The sequence below is a fragment of the Nicotiana tabacum genome, chromosome 3, assembly GCF_000715075.1.
Source record: "Nicotiana tabacum cultivar K326 chromosome 3, ASM71507v2, whole genome shotgun sequence".
In the NCBI taxonomy this organism is placed as follows: domain Eukaryota; kingdom Viridiplantae; phylum Streptophyta; class Magnoliopsida; order Solanales; family Solanaceae; genus Nicotiana; species Nicotiana tabacum.
The window spans coordinates 145846369-145866048 of NC_134082.1; the positions used below are offsets into that span (position 1 = coordinate 145846369).

Below are 19680 nucleotides of genomic sequence, written 5' to 3' on the forward strand. Positions count from 1 at the left end.
AGAATGGCAATTTATTTTCGAAGTTGTTATTGAGGTCAGGAGCCCCCCCTGAAGAACAGAATGGCGATTTATTTTCGAAGTTGTTATTGAGGTCAGGAGCCCCCCCTGAAGAACAGAATGACGATTTTAATTTCGAAGTTGTTGCTGAGGTCAGGAGCCCCCCTGAATAACAGAATGACGATTTATTTTTCGAAGTTTTTGAAATCTCGCCCGCCTGAAGAAAGGAATGGCGATTTATTTTTCAAAGTTGTTGTTGAGGTCAGGAGCCCCCCTGAAGAACAGAATGGCGATTTATTTTCGAAGTTGTTATTGAGGTCAGGAGCCCCCGCTGAAGAACAGAATGACGATTTATTTTTGAAGTTTGTTGTTGAGGTTAGGAGCCCCCCTGAAGAACAGAATGGCGATTTCTTGAAATCTCGCCCGCTTGAAGAAAGGAATGGTGATTTATTTTCGAAGTTGTTGTTGAGTTCAGGAGCCCCCCCTGAAGAACAGAATGACGATTTATTTTTCGAAGTTGTTGTTGAGGTCAGGATTCCCCCCTGAAGAACGGAATGCCGATTTATTTTTCGAAGTTGTTGGTTGAAGTTGGGAGCCCGCCCATATAACAGAGGAATACATTTCAGTCTTTACATTTTAAGTTGAAGAAGTTGGGAGTCCGCCCATATAACAGAGGAATACATTTCAGTCTTTACATTTTAAGTTGAAGAAGTTGGGAGCCCACCCATATAACAGAGGAATACATTTCAGTCTTTCCATTTTAAGTTTTGAAGTTGGGAGCCCGCCCATATAACAGAGGAATACAACCGAAATCCCCAGCGGGAAACAACAAAAATCCCCTGCAGAGGAAGGAAGTTCAAGATTCGATGGAAAAATAATGCGAAGCTCCCGAGAAAGACATAAGCAGTTCGAGATCGGCAGTCAAGGGAAAATACAAGACAAGAAATACCAGAAGAGTCACCGAGACATCAAAGCAACAAGAGATACAAGAGCACGACTGAAGATCTAGATAAGATTTTGTAATTCATAGACTATAGTTTAGTATAGCTTCTTGTTTTCTTACAGCATGCAACAGCAGTAACATTGCAGTTCCATGGTAGTCCCAGCTACCAAAACTTTCCGAACTACATTAACCTGATTCCCTTTTAGCCAGGGATATGTAGGAAACCTTTGAAGCAAAGGTTCGGTTAAATCTTTTTTAAAAAAAATGCTTCACACGGAGTACTCGGATGGGCAAAAATCGCTCGTATCTGCTCACTTTATCTTTGCACGAAAACTCTTTGTGTTTTCGGACAAAGAGGGGCAGCTGTAAGCACGTGATTTTTGCCCTATGTGAGAATTACTCCCAAAAAATTCAAAATAAAATAATTTTCCTTTGTGTGCAATTTTGAGAATTTTCGTGACATTTTTGATAAATTATTTGTATTTCTCCATGCATGTTTATTTGTTAAATTAATAAAAATACAAAAATATATCGCATTTTCATTTAGGATTTAAGTTTACAATTAGAAGTAATTAAGTTTGTTTTACAAGAATGAAAATTACAAAAATATGCATCGTTTGCATTTTTAGCATTCAATGTCAAATTGTGCAATTTTATTTTAATTGGTGTTTAATTATGTATGATAATTGTTGCAAGGAATTAATTAGTATTTTTGATTTAATTTAGTTTATAACTTAATTTAGAATTTTAGTTTTATTAATTAGAAAGTAAAAGAAAAGAGAGCAAAAAATATAAAGAAAATCGGAATTGGGCCTCTTCTTCAATTTTGAACCTAGGCCCAAAACACCTCTACCCAACCCAAAACCCCTTGACCCAAGCCCAACCGCCCCCCCATATGACCACACGACCTCCCACTCTTTCTCTCATTTTTGTTTCATTTGCTACTCACTACCTAAAAAACCCTAAAGACACCCCATCTCTTTCTCCTAGCTACCGGACCCATGCACCCCCCCTCTTCATCTTCTTCGTTCACCCCCCCCCCCCCCACGAAACCCCACAACCCCCCCTCCTCCGCTCACCACTGTCCAGCCCCCCTTCATCGTCCATTTTTCTTTTCCATCGTCGGACCACCCAAGCCAACCTACTATCACGCCGGACAGACCCTCAACCAGCAGTGGTGATCGTGGTCCGCCATTGACGAGCAGCAGCGTTGCTGCATCGACCAGTCACGCTGCCTCGTCATCCACCAGCAGCAGCGTTAACCATCGTCGAGGTCGTCCACCAGTAGCAACTTCGTCGACCAACCACGAGCAGCCATCGACAACCAACTCCTCATGGCTGCTGCTCCTTCTTCTTCTTTGTCCCCAGCTCAACCATGAACGACCACCCAACGTCCAGCTTCTTCCATGAACGACCCCTCTAGTCGCCGGAAAAACCAGTATGACACCTCCCTCCCGTCGACCAAATAGTCCCACAACCACCATAATCTCCATGTCCAGCAGCCATTGCTGCTGCTTCATCTCCTCATCCCAAGCGACCACTAGTCGTCAAACAACTGCTCAACACACACACACAGCCTCACGTCCAAACAACCATAGCTGCTGTCTCGTCGTTCTTCAGGTTCAATCCGTCGAGGTCGTCGTTTGTCATTCTGAGTTCGTCGAGGTTAAAAGAGAAGGTGGGTTTTCGTTGAGTCGAGATCCGGTACGTCGAGGTTGTTGTCCGAGTTTCTGTTCCGTTGCGGTCATTTCCGGTTAGTTGGTTTAAGTTTCATTTCTGTCTGTATTTTGTTTGATATTCTCGGATCTGAAATCAGTATATGTTTGATTCTTTTCTTGTTCATTGTTTATCATTTCTTGATTATTTCTTCAGTTTGTTTTTATTCATTTGTTCTTGTTTAGTTTAATATAGAAGTGTGTTGGTTGTAATGTTGTTAGATTTAATTTGAAGTTCAATTGATTATTGAGTTTAGTGATTTGAATCTACTTATTTGTTATGTTCAATTTGTTACTGTTATTGAATCGGAAAGTATGTTTGTTGTTAAAAATATTGTTCAGTCAAAATGATTTCAGTTGTTTCTTTATTGTTCATCATATGGTTTGGTTCCCTGAATCCTTAGTCTTTGTTTTGATAATATTTGACATAATCTGAGTTTCTAGTTTAAATTTGTTGATAAAATTTGATTAGGAATTGGTTATAGCTGTTGTATTTTGGTTAATTGATTAGGTTATAGTTGATGTGGGTAGAATGGTAAATTGCAGTATTTTCAGGGTAGAATGGTAATTTCAGTAATTTCGGAGGGGTATTTTTGGAATTGAAAATTTGAACAATTATTTATTTTGAGTGTTCTGTCCACTAAGCGCTAATATATTAAAATAATATATAAAATAATACGAAGTGGGGGACAAGACATAATGGTGGAGAATTAATACATTGTTTAATATAGTGGGGGACAAAGCATGCAGTAGTGGGGCAATAAGGGAATTAAATAAGGAAAAGATATGTGTTAGTGGGAGTTAATACATTGTTTAATATAGTGGGGGACAAAACATTAGGTAGTGGGATTCAAAAGGGGGATGGGTAGAAGATGGTGGGATTTAATTTAAGTGCTTCAAAGTTTGGCTATAAAGGAGGGGGCTGGACACAAGTTAAGGAAGGAATTTTCTGAATATTAAGAGAGATTGGAAGAGGAGATTCGGGAGAGAATAGAGGAATTTTCTGAACATTAAGAGAGATTTGAGGATTTTTCGGAACAGAAAAAACATTCTGGAAATCTAAAGAGAGAGTAGTATACACCCGATATATACTCTGAATATATGGGATATACAGAGTCAGAATTTAAGGGTTAAACATTAACTGGTTTTTCAATCTAAAAAAGGTTCACTTTGTTTCTGCCCGTTGATTGTTGTTGGTATTTCTGGATTTTCATTTGGTTTGTTCCTTGAGTTTGGTTGGTTATTTGCTACTACTTCACTGGTTATTGCTGGATTGTTTTTTGCTTGATTTTAAAATCTGTCACTGGTTTCTCGTTGCTAGTTGTTACTGGTTGCGAGGTGTTGTTGTTGTTGTATTCTACTGCATTTCTGCTGATCTTCCTCTTCTTTTGCTTCCAATATCAGGTACACAAATTGATACACTGGTTCTTGTAGAATGGAAACTGAAGCATAAATATGAAATGAAGAGTTGAAGTTCTGAATTTATCTTAGTTATATTCTGAATTTTAGTTGTATATGTACATTATTTAACTTACTCTAATTAGAATCATGTAGTTGTTTGATATATATAATGGAACATCTGATAGTAGCTTAATGGACGAACTGTCTAAGTATGCTAGTTAAAAAGACTAATGGTGTAGTAGCTCTGTTCAGTTAGTTCGTTATGGTTTGATGATTATCATGTCTCAAAAAGCATATTAGCTGATTTAGACTATTCTTAAACATTCAACAGTTAGCTCATTAAACAAATAGCCCGTTTCGGAATTTGTAGGAATATTGTTTAGCTAGATACTACTAGTTAATTTCAGCATATAAATGGTTTAGGATTAAAATTAGATTGCTAAGTTCTTTAATTTGGCAAATTGTGAGCATGTGTAGTATGATGTAACTAGGTAGTAACATGTGAATGAGATGGCCCGGGTCCAGTTTTGTACCATACACGTTGGGCCTGGGCCCGCATTGGCAACGGGCTGCCCTGCTTGCATCATTTTCAGATTTTACGAATCATATTCGGAACCCAACTATAACAACTCGTAAGCATGTAAATAAATTAGGACCTTTTCTCTTTCATTTTTAGAGACAAATCTAATAGAAAAAAAATGTAGGCACTTTAGGATTATCCTTTTAAAATAAATGAGATGAGCCTCGCCCAATAAAAAGCACAAGTTGCGGGGCCCTCAATAATTGGTTAATAATTGTATAGACTTCGAGATCGGTCGTTTAGCAAATTTCATGGCCTTACCCAAAATAATGATACGCTAGTCGCTTTAGGCGCGCCTTTAACAATTTACTTTCTTAAACTCGGGTGCACTTTTATGTGACCCAAATCCAAATCTCATTAGAGTCGAAATGTGTCGATAACCACGGGTACATTGATGTGACGTGGTTCGAGATACGTTTTTCACAATGTTGTAATTCTCTGTTAAAATAATAATAATAATAATAAAAGCGATAAAGAGTTTAAAGTTTGCACATAAGTTCATAATTGTATAAAATCAGATAATCAAGCCGAATATGACAGTTGAGCGACAGTGCTAAAACCACGGAACTCGGGAATGCCTAACACCTTCTCCCGGATTAACAAAATTCCTTATCCGGATTTCTGGTGCACAGACTATTAAACAGAGTCATTCTTTTCCTCGATTCGGGATTCAACCGGTGACTTGGGACACCATAAATCTCCCAAGTGGCGACTCTGAAATAAATAAATAAATCCCGTTTCGATTGTACTTTAATTGGGAAAAACTCCTTTTCGCGCCCCTTTCCGGCGGCGCGGGCGAAAAAGGAGGTGTGACAACGCCTAGTTGGAATATGCGTAGTTTTGGTGTGTTGGATCACGGTGGTCCATCCGGGAGTCATCACCAACAGGATAATGTCCATCATGGAATGTCAACACATTACAACTTGTAAGTGAAGTGATACAACAGAAAAATCAGAAAATTTAATTGTAGTACTTATTGTTATTTTTTGGTAGTTATGGATATTAATTTATTAAATGTATTGAGATTGGTTATAAGTACGCATTTTCTATTTTTGTTTGATGTGAGTACTTTGCTTGTGCTTTGTTTTTCTCTCTCTTTCTTTTTTCTGGGGTTGATGAGTGAGTACGAACCCGATTCTTTTTGTACATATGTAAAGTATTTATCAATTTGAGTAGCTTATCATTTTATTGTTTGTGCCGTGAAAACGAGCAACTTGATGGTCCTGACCTTACTTAGTTGCTCGTAGACGACGTATTTACTCAGAATTTGGCAGATGCGCAGATTCAGGAAGATAATAGTGATTACGACAACAATGGCGATGAGTTTGGAGATGATACACCCTTTCCTGACGAGGGTGATGATGAGGAGGAAGTGAATATCAAACCTGAGCTGACGAGGGAGCATCCTCCACCTCCCGTTAGACCAAGAGTGTACGAGTCTCATGTGCCGTTTCATTCAAAGCATATTCCCTACCTTGATAATTTTCCAAGTATGCAGGATGTGGATGCCCTCACAAGGGATCTTGACGAAATTCGGTCAGCAATGTGAGATGAGTCTAGACCAACGGTGCTGGCAAAGAGCATATTTTTCCCGATAAAGCTCGCATATCCAGGGCTAGTAAAATGTACAATATAAGAGAGTGTCGTGAGATGATAGTATGTTAGCCAAGTCCGGAGGTATACAAGGTTGTTTGCCGTAGATGGTTTATGGGCTATCACTGGATGTTGCGTGCGAGCAAGAAGGAAACAGGATTGTGGAAATTGGGTAAATATATTAGCGCCCACAATTGTGAAATGGGCACATTCAATGGGAATCACTTCAACTTGGATGTTGACTTGATTTCTCTTCAACTTATTCCACACTTGGAAGTATCCATTAGGTACAAGATCAAAGAGTGTATTATATCCATCCACCAGGAATATGGTGTACTATTACCAAAAGAAAGGCATATCTCGGTCACAAAGGTGCATTTGAAATTGTTTATGGTGACTGGGATAAGTAATTTGCATCTCTACCCAGGTACATGGCCGCACTGAAACACTTCAACCCCGGGACTATTGTTGAATGGAAGCTTGAGCAGAGTGCAGGAATCCCGGAAATATATATATCCAAATACGTGTTTTGGGAAATTAAACCAACAATTGATGGTTTTGTGCATTGTCGTCCGGTAATTTCCATAGACGGTACTCATGTCTATGAAAAGTATGGTATTAAGCTATTGATCGTCGTTGCAGTAGATGCCAATGGACAAATATTTTCACTAGCTTATGTCATCTGTGCCAATGAACGCTATTTTTGAACCACTTGAAGTAGCACATTGTCAAACAATGTTCAGGTATTTGTCTACTAACTGATCGGCATGGTGGTTTATTAAGTTCTGTAGAGCATTTGCTTGAATGACAGGAACCTTGTGCATACCACCGTTACTGTATGAGGCAGAAGAAATATCCCAACAAAGACTTGTATGATTTAATGTGGATGGCTGCAAATGATCACCAGCAATGCAAATTTAGGAGGCGCATGGAATCGATACGGCAGTTAGACAAAAGAGCCTATAATTGGTTGATGCAACATGAGCTTCACAAGTGGACATTGCATGCTGATGGTGGTAGACGATGGGGAACTCTGACTACAAATGTGTCAGAGTCTTTTAACGGGTTATTGAAGTCTGCACGTGGATTACCTATCACTGCCATGGTCCGGATAACATTCAAATAGATGGCGGAGAGGTTTGTTGACAGGCATAGAGGTGCATCTGAATTGATGAAGATGGGTGTTGAATTTATGCCAATACCGATGAAAAGAATTGAGAAATACAGGAGGCGAGCACATTGGTATTTATTTTTATAGTATGATCACGATCGGGGGTTTTTTGAAGTTCGCACCGCTATCAATAAACACCGGAGGAATAATATACACACCATACATGAAGCCAGCAGGTTGTATTCATGTAGGAAATGGACCATCTACCACATGTCGTGCTCACATACCATGAAGTGCTTTCAACAAACAGGTTTAGGGGCAACCGACTATGTTGATAGGTAATACAGTGTTGCTGCACACTTAAACACATATAGTGGGCAGTTGTAGCTAGTGGGTGCTGAGCATTATTGGCCGCCGGAATCATTTAAAATGTTGTGTAACAGAGACTATTTGCGCAAGCTACAAGTGCAAAAGAGAACGCGTATACAGAACCAAATGGATTTTGGTGATACTGTTTATGCGCGTAAATGTTGCATATGCTCGCAAACATTTCACGACCGTCATAAATGTCCTTCATCTGGTTTGGGTGGAGGTCGTAATCCAGCTCCTGGTGCAAGTTCATCTAATGTGCCCAACTATCAAGGATACACGTAGTGTTTTGTTTTTTAGTAATGTTATTTGTAATAAGTGTATGTACTTGTTTATGTTGCAATATGTATAAAATAAAATTATGTTTCCACAGCCTTGTTACATCTTATTGATATTTAACATTTTACAATTGAGTAAACTAATGAATTTCTCCCTCCCGTTCATGTAATCAAAAAAAGTATTGGATTAAAAAACGGATAAATTTTACGTTCACTTTTGAGTTTCACTCTAAAAATATTAGAAAACTACACTGTCATAGGAGGAAGATGTTTGATAAATAATTGAATATATATAGTGCGGTTAAATACTACATTTTGTATGTTGTCTTGTTGATCTGAAAAGCTGCCCGACTGCGAAAAAGTTGTTTTGTATTAGAAAGAATCTTTAACACGCCAAGCATAGCGCGGTTAAATACTATGTTTTCTGTGAATATATATAGCGCAATTAAATACTACATTTTATGTGTTGTCTTGTCGGTTTGAAAAGCTGCCTGACTGTGAAAAAATTGTTTTATATCAGAAAGAATCTCTAACACGCCAAACATAGCGCGGTTAAATACTACATTTTGCGTGAATATATATAGCGCAGTTAAATAATACATTTTGTGTGTTACCTTGCCTATAAATAATGGGCACATTCTAGTTATTTTCTGCGCTTAACAATAACCAATAGCAAAATTTTCCATAAAAGCAAGGTTTTTTTATGCTTTAACAAATGTCTGAACGCCTTTATGTACCAAGGTGCAAGTGCGACAAAAAATGCATCATGAAAGACTGTTGGGATGATGGTGGAGTTGGATGCCGCTACTGGATGTATGTGAATGAGTTTTATAGGGTTTCCGACGAACCTTTTGCAATTTTGAGGTATGGATTGATGAACCCTGTGAGCAGGAATGCTACAAATAATCTTTGCAGTTTCTTCATGATTTGACCAAAAAATAGTGGAAATATGAACGAGAATACAAACGAGAAGTTGCGGAGTTGAAGGAGAAACTCAAAAAGGTGGAAGAAGAAAAAAATAAGCTGGAAGAGAAATTTAAGTGGTTGGAGCAGAGAATACTAGGTGGTGATGAAAAAACAATGACACGTATGTGTTGAGTGTAGTAGTATATCTTTATGTTTTCCTGTCATGTGTTTTCATTAGTTGTATTGTATTTAAGTTATATTCAGTTTCTATGTTTGTGTTTGTATTTGTGTTGTAGTATTAAAATAAAGAATAAACGGGGTAATAAAAACATAATGCGAATATTACGTAAGCATAAAAAATTATTGTTATTATTTACATAAAATAATATTTACATAGCATACATAAAAAAGACAAAAAAAGAAAATCAATGTGTCCTACAGTGGCTTGTGTGCTTCAATGCAGCCGCTGGCCTGAGGCACATCCCATCCCGCCCGCATACGCTATCAGGATCATCCTCATCACGTCGCCTCTTTATATGAGGATGCGCTGCAGCATGATCGGCAGTAGTGCTGGCAGGATCGGTAGAAGGGGCCGTCGGTCTATCAGCAACTTACAAAACAATAAGTCAACTCAGTATATAAAAATATATATTAGTAATGTACGTGTTAAGTCAAAAAAAATTCTTACCATGGTCTCATCGGGCTCCTGAATATAAGCATTCGTGGGGTCTTGCTCAGCATCGCATAAGGTGGCCTTTGTGACGGGCTGGGATGAAGCCTTAATAAGAAAATTATAAAGTTATTTATGGTGAATCAATGAGATAAAAACAAATTTAAATTTAATAGTAATACAAACATACCTGCGCCTGTGAAAGATCCACAAAACCCGTCGACGATGAGCCATAACCCAGTCGGCGCCCATCATCCACATCTCGGATCAGCCGATCCTCAGCAACAGTCGATGGGCCTAAAAGAACTGCTCCCAATCTCTGGTAATGCTCGTGCCCGTGATCAACAATGGATCTGACGGGGTCACCTGCGATAATGTTGGAGGCAGCGCCAGCTGAAGGCTGTACGCCGGCATGCTGCTGGGATGCTCGTCTGGCTTAGGGAGGTAACCCCGCATATCAGCTCCAACATCCTCATCAGGTGTCTCAACACCCCATTGTTGGGGACCACCTCCTCTCCGGCCCCCATGACCCCGTAGGGCACCCCTGCCTCGTGGGACACCCTTGTCTCGTCGTCCCCTCGGTCGTGGGACAGGCCTACCCCGATGGTAGTGCTCTGGCGCCATATAAGCAGGGACGTGCTCTAAGCGGTCGTCCTTTCTGGCTCGATGCAGTATCTGGGCAGCCAGCTTTGTAACCTGTCGTCCATTCTCCTGCAAAGTGACCGTAGGATCACCGACATACTGTTGTATATGCAGTCCCAAGTGGTGGACCAAATGTAGACCAATAGCCTGCACAACATGTAAAATATAAATTATAGAACGCTATATCACAGTTATAAATAAGAATACCAAATAACATACTAGTGCCTCGTGCCTTTCGGCGTATGGAACGTACCGATTGCCAGCTCGGTGAATGGGGTTCCCGATGAAAAGTTGGGTAACGTCGTGGTACCAGGGCATATAATCATGCTCAGTATCCTACCGACTCGGTGGAGGGAGGGGGGATGGAATCAGCTCTAACGCTGGTCCCAAGTAAATATCTGATCCTGTAGCCATGCCAAATATGCGTTGTCCACCCTGGTACGATCATCCCGCTGGTAATTTGTGGCCTCCCAGGTGGGTGTTGTCGGTACGAGCTGCGGCCTGCCAAATTAGAGAAGTACTCGCTCGGTGGCATGATGCTCCACAATATCAAGGCAGAACAACGGGACGGAAGAGCCCAACATATCACGGCCGGCCGAGCAACAATCAGGCTAGCCAGCTATCAGCGCGTCGCTGTATGGCGTCCAGATGAACTATTAAGGAAGAACACAAAATGTCAGTAAACTTAGACAAGTAAACTTAGATATACATTTACCTTTGTGCCATCCAACAAATCCAATATATCCCTACACAAGGAGAGATTATGCTGAGCTCGTACTCGCGCGTATGTCCCTGCCGGAGTACCCACCTCCTAGCTAGAGGGAGAAACTCCGGTGGTACATCCAGATCTAATGGTTGTAGAGGTGGCTGCTACTACAGGAACCGCTCCCAGGCCCAAACCTAACATAAAAAGTTAACGTAAAAGTTAAGATATATTTTTACTAGGTATGTTAAAATGAATAGAGTACTCGAATATGTTGTCACCTCTAGTAGCAGAAAGAATCCAGCAACCTCACGCTGGGTGCCCATGCTCTCCCGGCACATGCATCTGTACAAGTAGGCGAGAACAGCGGAGCCCCAATTATATTGGGATAAATCATCTAGCCACTCAAGATGATGAAGAAATCTCAAGCTGACTAGGTTCCCCGAAGTGTTCGGGAATAAGACTCCTCCAAACAACAAGAGTAGCAGCAACCTCATATACCAGTCAACATGATCATCCGGTGTAGCGTCATCGATCTGAAGATGCAGTGCCTCCAACCACAGTCGAATAGTCGTCAACGAAAAAAATGACTGGTCCCATGCAGTACAGTCTCATCCTCTAGCTGGAAAGTAGTGAGCTGTTGCAGCATGTCCAGGTACTACACACGTGTCATCTTTCTCATAGCAGGCAGCAGAGCAATGGGGTGTCTATCAACGGGCAACCCATATAACACTTCTACGTCCTGCAGTGTGACGGTGGCCTCGCCAATGGGCAGGTGAATTGTGTGTGTCTCCGGTCGCCACCGCTCTATCAGGATCCTGATCAAAGACCAATCGAGGTGCAGCCGCCCGATCTCAATCATCTTGTAGAAACCCGTGTCCCGCAGGCGCGTGACTACACAGTCATGGAGAACTTTGTCATACAGAAAGTCCCACATGTCGTCCACTTTCCTGGCGCGGAGAGTCTGGGTCAGTAACTCACCCTCACATATGTGGGCGGACCTATGATCGCCCTATAACGAGAGTAATGCATCGCTGGAAGGTCCGGGATGAATAGGCGGCACCTCCATGTCGTCTACTGTAAATTAAACAACATTAATTACATGTTAGTTTTATAATTTTATATGTTTGTTTATAAATTAAATAATTAAATTTTATAATTATACAATATTTAAATATGATGTATTCACATAAGGGTTCCAGGCTAGATATCTGAGGCGTAGTAGCACCAAGATATCATAAATTCATTCATGTGTTAGTTTTATTATAATTTTATATGTTAGTTTGTAAATTAAATAATTAATTTTTGTAATTCAATATTTACATATGGGTTCCAGACTCGATATTTGGAGCCCAGTAGCACCAATTTATTCTATGGGTTAGTTTTATTATTTTACATGTTAGTTTTATAATTTTATATGTTTGTTGGTAAATTAAATAATTAATTTTTACAATAATACAATATTTAATTATTAAAGATTCATATAAGGGTTCCAGGCTAGATATTTGAGGCCCAGTAGCACCAAGATATCCTAAATTCTTCCATGTGTTAGTTTTATTATAATTTTATATGTTAGTTTGTAAATTAAATAATTACTTTTTATAAATAAATATTCACATAAGGGTTCCAGGCTCGATATTTGATGCCCAGTAGCACCAAGATATCCTAAATTCTTCCATGTGTTAGTTTTATTATAATTTTATATGTTTGTTTGTAAATTAAATAATTACTTTTTATAATTAAATATTCACATATGGGTTTCGGGCTCGATATTTGGAGCTCAGTAGCATCAATTTATTCTATGTGTTAGTTTTATTATTTTCCATGTTAGTTTTATAATTTTATATGTTTGTTTGTAAATTAAATAATTAATTTTTATAATTTATACAATATTTAATTATTAAAGATTCATATATGAGTTCCAGGCTCGATATTTGAGGCCTGGTAGCACCAAATATATGTTGACCATAATTGGACAAAGTTTGTGTTTGATCTATCAGTTATTTTGATGTATTTTTGAGTATAAGAGATACTTAAACTACAAGGAAACTACGCTAAAAGACACTACATTTTACTACGCTAAAAGACACTACATTATACTACGCTAAAAGGCACTACATTTTACTACCTAAAAGGCAAATTATATTTTACTACCCTAAAAGGCACTATATTACTAGTCTTTAAGCAAATAAATAATTTAAACCAGATAAAACACAACAAATACATTGTAATCACAAAACATTCACAAAAATACATATAAAACGGTAATAATAATTTATTACTATTTTTATTAACAAATAATAACGATTTCACAATTTTTACATATTTTTTACAACATTAATATCTTAGTCCGGATAAAAATAACATACCATTTAATCGCAAAAAAATACAAAACAACATACAACACATTGAAAACAACTAATATACATTATTTATACGAGTTTGGACATAAACTAAATCGGAATATCTCGAATTATGTTTTTCGGAAAGTTGAAGATTTAAAAATTTGACTCCGATTCAATCAACCCACAACAATAGAAGGCTTGGCTAGGATGTGGGACCGACAATATCTACTTTTTACGGAACGGGTAGGATCCACACGAGCTTTTTTTGTTGTTAATGGAGGGGGGGGGGCTGTTTTTTCTAAATATGAAGGGGGAAGGGGACTAGGCAGAAACATGAGGGAAAGGGAAGGGTTATATTATTTATGTATACAAACGCGGTCTATTACCGCGCTTTATATAGCATTCTTATCAGTTACTATAAAAAATGCGGTTTGTTACATCATTTTATATAAAATGCGACCGCGTTTAAGGTAAAATGCGATTCATAATTGCGTTTTATATGGAAATGTAATTTCTTTTTTTACATTCAAAAATATTTTTTGAGTCAAAAAGAACGACGTTTCTTTTGTCAGCACTGAATTTGCAGACTCATTTTGCTTTTTGTTAACAGGGTCAAAGTCTGCACTGAACGATGTTTCGATTCCGGACTCATTTTCTCCGGCCTTTTGTTAACAGGGTCAAAGTCTAAATGTCTGCACTGAATTTGCTTTTTTATTTGTGCAAATCATCTGAAGAAGACTGATTGGACCTTTATACTAACGGCCCACAAAACCGACGCATATTGATAAGTTGCGGCAAAAATGGTTAAAAATAACAATTAACCACCCGTATTATTTACTAAAGAATGAGTATTATACTTTTTAAAAACGAGTCAAATATGAATAAAAATCATATTATTCATTTAGAAAATGAGTAACTAATGAAATTGGAGGTTTTTAAGTTTGGGAGACCAGGAATTCTCCCAAAAGTGATCATATTCAAGAAGTCACTTTTGGAGGTTTTTAAGTTTGGGAGAATAGGAATTCTCCCCAAAGTGATCATATTCAAGAAGTCATGAATAAGCTTTTTTAATCCGTGTTAAATATAGGTCGGGTCTGATAATTTATCCGTTTTTCATTACACATTTTTAATCCGAACCATATTCGACTTGAATCGCCCGTTTGCCGCTCCTGATATTGATTGTTGGACTTTATATCATCAAAGCCTACAAACTTAAAACAGCAAAATTCCTGGTTGGTCAATGAAATTTCAAGGTACTGTAAATTCGATCACAGTAACAATGCCTGGTGAAACAACTAACAGAGCAGCAAGCAAGTAGAAATTCAATCCAAACGACTCAAAAAGTCAACAACCACCGGAAGAAAATTATGAAAAGTTTTGACTTTTTATTACTGTTTGTAAACGAAACCGAAATCAAGGCCTGTTCAAATTTTGAACATTGTAAAATGCAACAACAATATAAGATAAATAATCAAACTCCCCGGGGCAACCACAGTTGCTAAGTTATTTTTCCTATTACCCCGACCCGTTATACCAATGAAACTTCCTAAAATCAAATCTTTAGGAATCCAATTGCACATAAAGTTAGTAATAACTGTACATGCTCCTTTCCCCTATTGTTGTTGTGTCTGCACAAGAAAATGGGCAGGATCACACTTTGCTGCATAACCAAATTTAGATGTGCTGTACTTCCTATGTACTCCTGTTAGTTTTCCTGTTGCTGCCTTCTGGTGATAGCTCACAATCGATCTCGAACACTCCCTAATGAACAAGAAGCAAAAAGGTAACTAAATAAGAGCAAGCTTGAGAAGTGAGTGTGAAGGATTGTTCAAAATGGAGAGTTTAAGTACACTCACATAAGTTGATCTTCCGAGTAACTAGTATGCCACTCGCATGTCTTACTCCATTGCTGGACACCGTAGAGTGTGGTCTGAGCTGTATAGATTGCTGCAGCTGCTATGAATGATGGTGGAAACTTGAGCATTTCATATTCCACTAGACAAAGCTCAACCAAGAAGAAAGACAGCAGCTCGAGCTGTTTGAGCCAAGAAAGTAAGAAGTTGAGAAATATTCTTGGAGAGTCGGCTATATAAATCATAACTATTCATGTCGCTCCATTTACAGCTCACCTTAAGTCTAATATCATATAGAAACAATATAAGTACAAATAAAAAGAATCAGTAGAAGTTCCTATATTTTTTACTAGCACATAAAAGTGTCGGCAACAGCTACTAACCTTCCTATCAGATTGAGCAGCCTTAAGATATCTTCTCATAAAAACATATGCAGTTGGAACTGACATGTTAAACTGCAGTGTGTTGAGCATCATTCTTTCCTGCATTATATTGAAAAGACTATCTTTAGTAGAATATTAATTAAGATACCGGAAATATACTAATTGCAAGTATCATGGGACCAGAATCTACCATTTCAAGAACCTCCTTCCTTGAATAGGCTTTGTCCGAAATAAACACGAAATCATCCACTAATGGAACAGAAACTTCCTCATATTTGCATGCTAATAGCATGGCAACCAACCCAACAAGCTGCAACTTCTTCCTAACAACACCTTGCTTCTCCAAAAATCTATCTATCAAATTAACAGTCAGAAACAAAGTCTCTTCTCTGAGCTCAAACTTGTGATGTACCTGTTGATCAAAATGAGCAAGTATTAACGCCATACTTTGAGCAAATTTATTACGTTCTGCATATCCTATATAAATCTTTACTATACCTCAATGAGCCAGTCAATTAGAATGGATCTCATTTTCTCATTGATGTCAAACTGTTGTGCCATATAATCCGGAGAAACACAGCTACAACCCTGAACATAAGGTACAATGATTTTGTCACTCCCAAAACATATTGAAGATTATTCAACTCATAAGCTGAAAAAAGGTTCACTATTAGACTTACTAACATAAGATGGAAACTTCAAAACAAGTTTGAGAACCACAAATATTCAGTGTTTGATCATATAATGTAAAATTCGTAAAAGAACTGTGGGCAATGGACATGCCAAAGAACTTTCATTAGTTAAAACACGTTGAAATGTTTTGTATTTACTACCAAGTACTCAAAGAGCTCCGACTAAGGATGTTGAACAATGGACCTATAAGTTCAAAAATCAATCCTTTTCACATTTCCAAATATTTTTTTTCAGTAAGTTCAAGAATTAGTGTTAAAAAGTGCACAAGTAATTTCAGTAATAAAGAAGATCCAGCTTCCTGTAGGCTATATGGGATACAACCCATAGCATTTTGGCCTTTTTTACATGTCAAGTAACATAACTCGTTAATTTTAATTATTTTCATGAAGACTTTCAGTAAACACAGATGCTACCATTTGAAATCAGTGTGTAAAAACTTTTCCTTTTTGAAAAAGCAAAATAGAATCTATCCTAGTAAAGGTGATATACATAAACAGTGGAAAAAGATGTGATATGTCGGATCTAACTTATGAACTTTCTTTTTTCCAATCTTTTTAAACAACTGCTGGACATTCAAAATGTATCATAACCTTACTACAATTGAAACTCTCCTCAGAAAAGCTATAAACCTTGTGCTCCTACAAAATTTGGATCTATGACTACTGCTAACTAGTAAAGTAATTACTGAGCAAATTAAACTCACCTCCATTTTTCTATAGGAGGCAAACAAATCTTGTACATATTCAACAACTGCAAGCGGGTTCTTTGCATCGTCGCCATCAATATCTATAATAGTTTCCTCAAATATATCCTCCATTTCTACCTCCTATAACATTTATGATAGTTGCAATTAATATAGTTGCATGATATATACTAGTAGTATAAAAGTTTTTGGACAGCAAAAGTTTTTTCTTACCATTTGATTCTTGTCATTAGTCACTGTTTCTGTTTGTTCCAAAGACATAGGAACAGGTTGATCTTTAGCTGCCTCATTTTCCTCCACATCTGTCAGAGGGATATCCTCCCATATACTGAATTCTTCTGCTGCTATTTTAGCTTTCTTGTTTTCCTGTTCAAAAAATCAAAGATATTATTAGTCCCAGAATTATTTATGAAAAAATATCAACTTTCTGAGACATCAATAAGGAGAAAATATATTTTCATACTAAGGAAAGGAAAGCTTTTACCTCGGAGCGATTTTGCTGAGAGCTAGCAATTTGAGCTGCAAATTTCCTACATTTATAAAGTTATATTCACCTATCAGTTATTTGATCTGAAAACCAAATTCAAAAAACCAAAAAGAGAACAAAGTTTGAATTTTTAATTGTCTAACCTCGTGATAGGTCTATGAGCTGGAATTTGAAGATTCTTGTCACAGATTCCATTTGCTCTAAAAGGAAAAAAAACAAACCAGCCAAATGAGCTAAGATAAAAAAAAACAAAGTCAAAAGATGGTCAAAGAGTTTGAATATCTAAGAGATAGAAGCTGGGGAATTACTCAGATAATCCTCTCTTGTTAACAACACAAGGAAAAGGATGAGCACCACCCACTAAATTCTGATTAATCACTCCCAATGCTCTTCTGTTGTTTCTTGTTTCCACTCCACCAAACTTTCTGGTACCCATTCCAGCCCCACCTATCATTTTAAAAATGAAAACTTTTTCATCAAAGCTAGTATTTTGACGCCCAAAAAAGAAAACAAAACAAAATCAAATTTGAGCTAGATTATCCCAAAATAGTTACCTTGCACATTTGTAGGTTTAATCATTGTAGGATTGTTCTCATCAGATATGGCCATTTCTTTTTCTTGATAGTAAAAAATAAAGGGTCTTTTTTAAAAAGAAAACTTTCTTCTTCAGTTAATTACACTAGAATGTAAAAGCTCCCAGATTGAAACCTGAGAGCATCTACAGAAAGACCCAGATCAATCTCGAATACAAAGAAGATAGTGTACAACAAGAATAAAAAAACAAAGGAAAAGGGAAAGGGGGAAGGGGAGAGATGAGGGTGTGAGAAAATAATGGGTATTTGTCTGATAAAACACAAACACACACACACTGAGAGTCTGAGACAGTCTCTCTCTCTTTATTCAAATGAAACGGCTAGTGAAGAAATGGCCGTTGGATCCAATTAAGCATGTAAAATGACTTTTACAGTCCAGCTATACAACGGTCACTTAAAATTTTCATGTGGCATGTGGCGTAACAAAGGATACGTTGCTTTCAAATTACTATAGTCGTAGAATAATTATTTTTCCAACTTAGTTTAATACAATAGTAGAGATTCATTTAATAATCTAACTTATTGGGGTACCCATAGTATACTATACAGGTGAGATAGATGCGCTCTTGCCCACTTTTGGGCTTTTTGAGGTGTAGGGCTCCACTTCATTTTGGCTCCTCCTACTTAGTACTAGGATGGCACTAAATTTTGTGTATGAAATGACTACTATCCTTTTTTTCCTTTATGTGTCTAGGTTTAAGTGTTAGTTAAAAGTGTGCTTAGTATCTTGATTAGTTCATCTTTGTTGTTCGTACGTAATTAATTATCAGTCGAAATGTGTTTGTAATTTCAGCCTTAATTATACGTTATAAACAAATTTATGACAACACGATTATAAACTCAAAGGAGTAGTCACTTTTAAATGTGCGAAACCCTATCGTGCATTTTTTTTTGGAATGGTAACCTTATCGTACAATTAGTATGGACTGAACGGTACTTGATATATAATGATATTGACTTGCATATTGCAAATATTAACATTTGCAACCTTAATTTTAAAAAAATAAAAATTCTTAAAAGGTTCACACATGTAATGTAGCTATCAAATAAGTTCTAGCCCTGTATCCACAAAATTTTTATAAAAAGAAAAAAAGAAAAAAAAAGAATGAAGAACATAAAAGAAAACTTAAAATTGATAGAACTTAGTGGAGAAAGTCTAAGAATATAAAGTACCAGGGACTGATTAGCAATTTGCATTTGAGTTTTTTTATCTCTTTCTTTCTTTTTGCAGCTTGTTTTTTGAAAAATGGAATTATCTTTTCAAGAGCATTGGCTTAATTCATGTTAGCATTATTAAAGTTGGCTTGTCCTCGTTTACTCATATTTGCAAACCTAACTGTAAAGTTTAGAAATTTTAAAGAAGTTACATCATGTATAGCTATTAAATAGGTCAAGTCATATATGCACAAATACAAGAAAAATAAAATAAAGAAGAAAACATTAAAATTGAAGAGATTTTTGCAATTGTGTTTTATTTTTTTTCTAAATTGAGACTTTTTCTATTTAAATTGTTAACCATTAATTAAAACATCTATGTAGTAGATATACCATAAATAGCCAGAATTCAAAGTATACTTACTTAGTTTTTTTTTTTTTTTTTTTTGGTCAAGGCACTAACTTAGCAATTCTTAATTTGAAATTCAAATTCCTTGTTTTATATATTGATTTAAGAGTAGGTAGAACATAAAATTCAAATGTGATGAACAAAGATGTTT

At 37.1% G+C, this 19680-nt stretch overlaps 1 protein-coding gene across 1 annotated transcript; it reads right to left on the bottom strand.

Annotated features, from left to right (window-relative positions):
• Positions 1 to 14618: 14618 nt before the first annotated feature.
• LOC107767057 (G2/mitotic-specific cyclin-1-like) lies at positions 14619 to 18281 on the bottom strand. The gene is made up of 11 exons (XM_075250015.1): positions 17927 to 18281; positions 17681 to 17819; positions 17516 to 17572; positions 17370 to 17415; positions 17099 to 17251; positions 16886 to 17008; positions 15988 to 16077; positions 15680 to 15901; positions 15490 to 15588; positions 15110 to 15288; positions 14619 to 15014 (listed from the first exon to the last, which is right to left on the bottom strand). The coding sequence occupies exons 1-11, from the start codon at positions 17979 to 17981 to the stop codon at positions 14867 to 14869; spliced, it is 1311 nt and encodes a 436-aa protein (XP_075106116.1). The 5' UTR covers positions 17982 to 18281; the 3' UTR covers positions 14619 to 14866.
• Positions 18282 to 19680: the final 1399 nt, after the last annotated feature.